This window comes from Ctenocephalides felis, unplaced genomic scaffold (assembly GCF_003426905.1).
Source record: "Ctenocephalides felis isolate EL2017-DRISC unplaced genomic scaffold, ASM342690v1 CF-g0.4_SCAFFOLD_03571, whole genome shotgun sequence".
NCBI lineage: Eukaryota > Metazoa > Arthropoda > Insecta > Siphonaptera > Pulicidae > Ctenocephalides > Ctenocephalides felis.
The window spans coordinates 5,509,569-5,518,181 of NW_020539725.1; the positions used below are offsets into that span (position 1 = coordinate 5,509,569).

Genomic DNA, 8,613 nt, shown 5'->3' on the forward strand with positions numbered 1-8,613 from the left:
AGAAGAATACGAAATATTGCAAATGCAAAAACTGAAGAAGAGCATTACATACATTTACATTTACATGTACATTTTGTCGAATAACTTATTCCCAGTTATAATTTCCCAGAATTCATCGAAGAATGGTTAGTAATATATGAAGGTACGGGGTTAAAATTTCCAGGACCAAAGTGTCAGAAACCAGTAAAGCTAAAGCATTGTTTAACAACATTATTTGAAAGTGAAGGGAATAAGGTGTATAACCAGCTATAACCTTGATTCTTATGACTTTGATATTGGGAGATAAACGGTCATCTTTGAAAATCCATGGTAAAAGTAATTTCTTCTGTTGGTACCTTTTTACATTAATTAAAAATGTAATTATTTTGTAAAATACCTTTAAAATTAAAATAAGACATTAAACCTTATTGCCATCTGGCCGTTCCAAGTTACTCCGCCTATAGGACGAAAAGGTCTAGATAACAAATATTTGAAAGACAGCAAAAAGCACATTTTTACAATGACGAAGTAGCTGGTAGTTTTACTGAACGTAGTAAGATAATTAATTGTTTGTTTGAAATGTGTCATTTGTTGTGATAAAATTGATTTGATTTTCATAATAAAATTTATATTTGCTCAAACTCAAATTGGACCTTTGTGCCTTGCCCTGCTCTACGTATATACTTTTTATTAAATTTACTTTAATTCAAGGTATGTTACTTGAAACTTTTTAAAAAACAGGTCAGAGCGGTTATATCTAATTCATTTTCTATCTCTCCTCGCAGAACTTTGAAAAATTTGTATAAGCTCAGTAGTATTATTTACAATTATACACAAAATCCAGAATCCAGAAGAATCTTAAAAGCTTAAAACGTAATCAATAAGTTGAAATACCAAAAAAGACTTGGAGTGGATTATACCATGATTTCTATAGAAAGTGTATAAAGCATCCAGTTTGATTGTATTGACAAAACATAGACAAATTAATGTGGTTTATTGTTTTGATAATACCTCATTGTATATAGCATTCAAACAACACATCCTTATACACTTATAGTATTAATATTTTTGATTCTCTAGAAATTGTTTAGAATATACCTTACTTAACAAAACAACGTTTGCCGCGTCAGCTAGTATATTAATAAAACTCAAACCGATTGGGATAGATTCATTAAGTATGCCTTTTTTATTCATAACACCACTATTCATGACGCAAACAACTGCACGCCTTTCGAATTGTTATTTGGTAGAACAATAGAGTTACCTTTGTCTTTAACAAAATCCAGCAATTATCAATATAATTACGACACTTATGTTCATGAATTGAAATCCAGATTGCTACATGCTAACAAACTTGCTCGTAAAAATCTAATACATAGTAAGGAATAAATTAAATCACATTATGGTCAAATTATAAATCCACAAACTTTCGAAGTTGATGATTTTGTTCTTCTAAGAGACGAAACTCCATATCTGCGGAGATGTAAAAAGCTTATACCTTTATGGAAAAGGCCTTTTAAAATTTTAAATCCCGATAATATTAATAGTACAATTTTAATTCATAATAAGCCGGTATAAGTCCATAACAATAAACTGAAAAAAAATTACAAAAAATCATTAAAAGACCCCTGATTTTCGCAATCTTTATCAAACAGTCAAAAAATAAAATAAATGAAGTAATCATAGGATAAGTGCATCAATAATAAAAATCATAGGATAGTAATGTTAGTGGAGTTAGTTCATAATGAAGTGTAAACAGCAATGTGTTAAGTTTAAATTTCATAAATTATTTAATAAAAATTTTAAATCTTTGACATGTTAACCCTTATATTATTATAAATGTTTTTAATATTTCAATATTTTAGAAGTATTTTGTATTCTAAAGTGGTAAAATTAATTTTTCTTTGTATAATACGCCGAGGACGGCTTTATTTTTGCAAGGGAGGTGTTAAGAACTATTATGTATTTATTATAATATTTTATGTTTAACACATTTTCATTAAAATATGTTTGTAATTTAATCTCGTATGTTGGTACCATTTATATGAAACTTTTATGTTACCTACCTTATCCGACAATAAGGGTCGAATCAGGTAAAAACTGATTATTAAGGAGCGGGAGTTAGTTATGTTTGAACCGCCAACAGGTACATATTAAAAATATCAACACCCAATAATGTAAGTTACAATTTAAAATAAAATCTATAAATCTTAAAAAAGTGTTTGTTTTTACATATCAAGAAGATAACCCATAATTAATATCTTTTCAATGGGTATTTGTAATTTTATTATCAAGTACTTTTGTATTTTATATACTTTACAATTTGTACTTTTTGGGACAAAGGAGCTAAATCCAGGACAAATATTGCTGGATTTAATAATTCGGTCGTAAACTGTCACTTAGCACCGGCTCACTAGCGCCAAATTATCGCCTAGAACTCGATACACGAAACACGCCATAGATAAATAAGCATGGACGCGGGTTTTGCACTGGTAGGGCCTGTTACAACTTGTACAACTTCGCACCGATTTTATAAGATAAGAGCTTCTTTATCTTCGGGGATTTCTGTGCTGTAACACGCGTAAAAACATTTTGAACGAAACCAGTTAATTTATTTATGCAGTTGTGTAGTAGATTTAATAATTAATTGTTTCTTAATCATTATCAAATCAAATTTTTCAATAAAGATTTAAATTGTATAAAATAATTGTTCACAATAATGTTAGTACTGTGTGCGATTTGCAATGAATTACTTGGAAGTTCAGTGGAAATATTTATTACTAGTTGCGGACATGTATTTCATTACAAATGTCTTTCCCAGTGGCTTCCGAGGTACAATTCTTTCCAATTTATCTTTTGAAGTACATTTGGCTAACCTCAAACTTGTAGTTATTAATGTAATTCATTTTGTAAGTTAGTACTTGATTTATAAATTTTGTAGATCTCCAACTTGTCCTGAGTGCCGTCGAAGAACTACACCATCTACCATACAGAAAATTTACTTTAACATTTGTGCAAACAGATCTCTTCTCGAAGAACCTGCTGTGTTACAAGAACAACTATCAGATGCAAAATTAAGGATCACTGATCTTGAAAAATCTCTTGAATATTCCAATGATACAGTATTTATTAAATATTTTTATATATATTCTTATTTATGTAAATTATCAATATTTTATCAATCCATATTGAACCAATACTTTTAGTAAGTCACGATATTTCTGTAATATTTACTTTTCATTATTTTTCTGATACAATTGTTTCAAAAGTAATATAATTTTAAACTTTTTTAAGTGAAAATAGCAAATATTTTATATTGCAGTTGAAATCATCTGAAAAAAAAGTTTTAAAACTTGAAAAAAAACTGACTAAAACAAGTGCAGCTTTTGATAAAATGAAGTATCAATACAATTACTTCAAAGATCAAATGAAGGAATTATCGGAGCTAAGAGAACAGATACAAAAAATGCAAGAAAAAGTGCAGTCCTTGGAAAAGTTAGTGCATTGAACATAAGTTTCTCATTGTAATAAATAATGGTGAAATATACCATGATATCCTCAAGTAATCTTTTTTCATTATAGAGTTGACCTACTATTAAAATCAACTTGCAAAGAAGTGGATGCAATGCTTTCTAATAATACGAGTGTTGCAGATTTGGCTAGTTTTGTATCTACACTCAAGAGGTGAAGAATTGTTATTATCAATATTAAAAATTGGGTAGGGCGAGGCACAGAGGTCCAATTTGACTTTGAGCTATTATAATGTGATAACCAAACCAATTATGTAACAACAAATAACACATATCAAACAAACAACAATCTGAAAATGTTCAGTAAAACTCTCAACTAATTCATCATCATAGAAATATTATTTGCAGAAATGCTGTTTTTCAAAAATTTTGTCACCTGGTACTTTTAACCATATGGGCAGGGTATAATGGGACGCCAGGGGACAATCGGGCCCAATGTCTTGACAAAATAATTGCTACATTATTCCACTAATGCAAAATATCAATTTTACATTTTTAGATCTGGCATTTGATCAGAAATATTCATCAGCAGAGTTGGAATCACTATTTATTTAATTTATCTGTTGTGAGATTGCTTTTTTCAACTCGATATAATTTTTTATTTACTATTTTTTATTGTTTACATCTTTGCAAAGGTAAAGATTTAGTTGGTCCTTTTCACAACACCAACGTGCAAGTTGTTATAGAGGTTGTATAAAAAAACTGTTGAATCTAACTTAAAATTGACAATATATTTCATAAAACAATTGTATAACGCAAACTTAAATATTATATTAAGGTCATGTAAACTAAACATCCCTGCTCACAACTCACAAATAAGCTAACCACGAAAGAATATATACTTTTTTAGGGATTTCCAAACATTGCCATTTTTCTCCCGATAGCAATGTCGTATGATGTCGATAGACATTGATGACTGGTTATACATCTTCTTCCCTCTACTTTCAAATATTGTTAAAAAATTGTTAACTTGGAGAATGTATTTTAAATAGCATATTTTAAAAATTTAGCAAACTCACCTCAAGTGAAGAAAAGCAAAACAACTTAAAACTTGGGTATCAAAAATTGCAACTAGAAGTTATTAAATATAAAACCCAGTGTATTCGATTCAAAGAGAAACTTGAAATGCATAGGTAAATTGATGTATAGTTTATATAGATCATTATATGTATTTTAGAAAATGTGTTTTAAGAAGATGTCTTTGAAATATTTAAGCAACGATCAAGAAAAATTCATTGATTTACATAGGGAAAAGTCAAATCTGTTGGAACGTATTGCAGAATTAGAATCCATAGTTGAACTTAACAAAAGTACACCACCCAAAACTGTAAGTAATTTTATGATGTGTACAATTATACACAACTCTAATTTTTATCTTTTAACTGAATGGCAAAACTATATTTGAACCGGTTTTCACAAAAATGGAAAACCTTACATTTGAAAATGATTTCAAATACATTTTGTTATTGTGTATATCTGTATCGTGAATAATATGTATATAAATTCACACAGAAGGTACTAAACAACTCAAATAAAAGTCCGGATTCTCCATATTTACAAGTTCAATCTAGCAGTTATGGAATGATGCCACTAAGAACTTTATCAAATAATATCCCCTTAGAAGCAAAGAGGAAACTCGCAACAGATAATAATCAAGTAATTAATTTTATTAGTCAAACTATATTGTTCTATTATATTAAAATTATTTGTTCTTCATTTTAGTATTCCATATTCAAGAAATCTCGTCTAAATAAATGTCAAACTATGGCATCTCTTTATTCCCAAAATTTAAACAAAAAGTGGAAGGAGTTTTAGTGATGATTGTCACAATGCTAATTTCTGGTATTCTTTTGAAGATCATGATTACGTTTTTATGAATTAATATTGAAATGTGATACTAATTTTAGTTAAATATAATGAATTTTTTTAATATAATAGTTTTAATATATTATAAACTAGTGGTGCATGGCATTGTGCTTTAATGCAAATTGCAGAAACTTTTCGTACCATAATTGAAAATTTAAAAAATAAAAATAATCAATAATTAAGAAAACTTGATTAATGATTGATAACAATTGTTTCAAATGTTCTCACATATATTGTCATATAAATACTGTAGAACTCATTTTTCATATTTTATGTAGAAAATGTAAAAGCTTATGAATAAGTAAACAACGACGTTTATATATCTTTACAAGAAAAGTAAAACAACTGCATCAATTCGATTTAGAACTAGTGGTGTATGGCATCGTGCCTTAAGGGAAATTGCTGGAACTTCCCGTACCAGAATTATATATTCGAGGAAAAAATATCAGTAATCAATAAAAATTGATCAATGAATTACAATAATTGTTTTATACATTTTCAAATAGATAATTATAATCACTATATATTTTATTGTTCATAAAATATACAGTGACGATCTTATCGCTCAATGCACTTGAGAAAGTTTACATTAGCAGGATGTGCCAAATAAATCCATCTGAGAAAATATTTCCTACAGTTAGAATAACGTATTTAAAATATATGCGTTTTGAAACTGAATTGTAAATTTAAAATTCATATTTGAAGTATAAAAGTTCTGTGAATTTTTTGGAGAATTTTGAATTTTTTTTTTCGGAAAATTTTGAAATTTGCTTGAACTGTATAAGTAAACTTTTAAAATGAAAAATCTTGGTACGGATCCCAACAAAATTATAGCAAAAAATTAGTACTCATTTTTAAAAACTTCATCAAATATCTGATAATTTGATGTGCATGTTTTGTGTTTTGTGAACATTGGCTCAAAGAATCCGAACTTCAGTTGGTCAAACTAAAAGGTTTACATTTGCAGTCCTACTTCTGTTGACGAAATTTTTCTCATGGCTGTGTTTGCGATAGGTAAAAAAAAAGATTTTTACCTTAGATCGATATGCCTGTAAACCAATTTGGGCAACGAATAGTTGTGTTGAAAAAATACTCGAGTATATTCATTTTAATATAAAATACAAATTGTTAGATGATTTTAAGATCTCAATTAAATCATTTAATCTGATTCAGACTATTCTTACTCCAACTCGTGTAACTCCACAATCGGCCTCGTGTATCGTCAATTTTTAACTTCCCGAAGAAGTTTATGTTTTCATAAAAAAAAAAGATTCGCTAATTTTATGTTTTCTCGACGTTTCAAGCCATTCTGAATAGAATGAGACCAAATTTGGAAAAAGTATATGTGTGTATATGTAATATGTGTGTGTGTGTGTGTGTGTGTGTGTGTATGTGAACAGATTTTTTGCCCTAAATCGACGTTTTCTCGAAAATTTAAAAGCCATTCGATGTATCTCGACGAGGACTATCGATTGTCAGTTTTGTGGGACGATCGGCCGAGACGTTTCTTTATAAATAGCAGAAAAGTGAAAAAAAAAATTGTCCACGTTTTAGTCCGCAAATCTGAGCCGATTATGAAAATTCAAAAACCGTTCGAAAGATATTGATTAGGAATCGAGCTGATTAGTTTTTGGCAAAGATCGGCCGGCCCGTTTTTTTGTAATAAAGTGTTAAAAAAATTTTTTCGACGATTTTTATTATTATTTTTTTAACTGTAGATACTATAGTCTTCTAGATCATACTAAAATATTACGGCCCTACGACAATTGGTTTCACTTTGAAAATTCGTCAAAGTTTGCAAAAATTGGTATCGTTTTTTTGGCATTTGTCAAAATTAGACCTTTCATCGACGTTTTCTCAAAAACGCCTGAACCGATTTCCGAAATTTAAAAGCGATTTGATGTATTTCGATGAGGACTATCGTTTGTCAGCTTTGTGCGACGATCTGCCAAGCCGTTCTTTGTAATTTGAAACAAAGTGTTAAACTTTTCGTCCACATTTAAGCTCATCCTACCGAACCGATTTTAAAAAATCAAAAACTGTTCGAAAGATATTAGTTGGGAATGGTACTGATTAGTTTTAGGTAAAAATCTACCGAGCCGTTTTTTTGTAATTAACTGTAGAAAAAAAAATTTAAGCCGATTTTTATGGATTTTTTTTAGCGATATATATCATGGGCTTATAGAACTTACTATAATATTACGGCCTTACGACAAGTAGTTTAATTTTTAAAATTCATCAAAATTTGAGAAAATTGATAGTTTTTTTGGCGTTTTTTAACTTCCCGTAGGGTAAGTTATTGTAATGGGCCGAAAATCCAAATTGAAAATGTTTACATTTCTTGGCGTTTTGAAGGTTTTTGAACATTTTGGCATACCTCAGAAAAAATGGATGTGTGTGTGTGTGTATGTATGAATGGATACAATTTTACGTCCACGTTTTCGGGCGCACGGATCAACCGATTTGAATGGTTCAAAAAACATTTGATTCATATTGATAGGAAGATGTGCTGATTAGTTTTTGGCAAAGGCAGGTCCAACCGTTACGGAGATACGGAGCAAATAGTGCAGAAACTAGAAATCGAGTTTTTGAGTGAACAGAGCATCCGATTTGAATGATCTAAAAAACATTCAATTATCATTACTATAGTAATGATTATATTTTAATAATTATATTACTATAGTAATGATTGGGAGAAGTTATTATTACTTTTGGACAATGGCAGGCCCAGCCATTTCGAAGACACAGAGCTAAATGTGCAAAAAATGGCAGTTTTTGAAGGAACTAAGCGTCCGATTTGAAGAAACGTCGTTAAAAGATAAAATGGTGGCTCACATACACACATGTTATTTTTATATAATTTGCTCTCAATCGATTCAAAATGACTTGAAACGTCGAGAAAACAAAATTGGAAAATCGGAATTGACATATGTTGCTAACGAAATAATAAATTAAGGAATTGTCTAAGAACGGAATTTGAAGGTTTTTGAATTTGCAAAAAAATGTATTTCTTTTATTGAATAATACTGATTGCGATTTTCTATCAATATTAAAAAACGGGTTATATGCCTTAAGCTTTATAGATTTCCATGATTTCTTATATTAATTCACTTAATGTGCTCTGGTTAGATTCAGGATGTTCATCGAGACCTAAAACTATATATCACTGTGCAGAATGTTTTTTGTTAAATGATCAAAAATAAATGTGTCAATCAATTATGAGAAAATGGCACTGCGA

General features: G+C 29.3%; 1 protein-coding gene across 2 annotated transcripts; it reads left to right on the forward strand.

The window, feature by feature from the left end:
* Positions 1-2,594: 2,594 nt before the first annotated feature.
* On the forward strand, positions 2,595-5,372 carry LOC113385389 (E3 ubiquitin-protein ligase TRAIP-like). 2 transcript variants are annotated; one of them, XM_026623234.1, is made up of 8 exons: positions 2,595-2,811; positions 2,921-3,101; positions 3,302-3,474; positions 3,562-3,663; positions 4,520-4,642; positions 4,725-4,836; positions 5,022-5,165; positions 5,232-5,372. In XM_026623234.1, the coding sequence occupies exons 1-8, from the start codon at positions 2,699-2,701 to the stop codon at positions 5,322-5,324; spliced, it is 1,041 nt and encodes a 346-aa protein (XP_026479019.1). In that variant the 5' UTR covers positions 2,595-2,698; the 3' UTR covers positions 5,325-5,372. The 2 variants fall into 2 exon arrangements, with proteins under 2 accessions (XP_026479019.1, XP_026479020.1); XM_026623235.1 differs by having other exon boundaries at positions 4,758-4,836.
* The last annotated feature ends 3,241 nt before the right edge of the window (positions 5,373-8,613 follow it).

What these genes read in the sequence shown, in the direction of transcription:
- LOC113385389 (XM_026623234.1), top strand. Translation starts at nt 2,699, where the DNA reads ATGTTAGTACTGTGTGCGATTTGCAATGAATTACTTGGAAGTTCAGTG. An exon ending in TTTGTATCTACACTCAAGAG is followed by an intron (nt 3,664 to 4,519) that starts GTGAAGAATTGT and finishes TTAAAAATTTAG; the next exon opens with CAAACTCACCTCAAGTGAAG. An exon ending in AAAGTACACCACCCAAAACT is followed by an intron (nt 4,837 to 5,021) that starts GTAAGTAATTTT and finishes AAATTCACACAG; the next exon opens with AAGGTACTAAACAACTCAAA.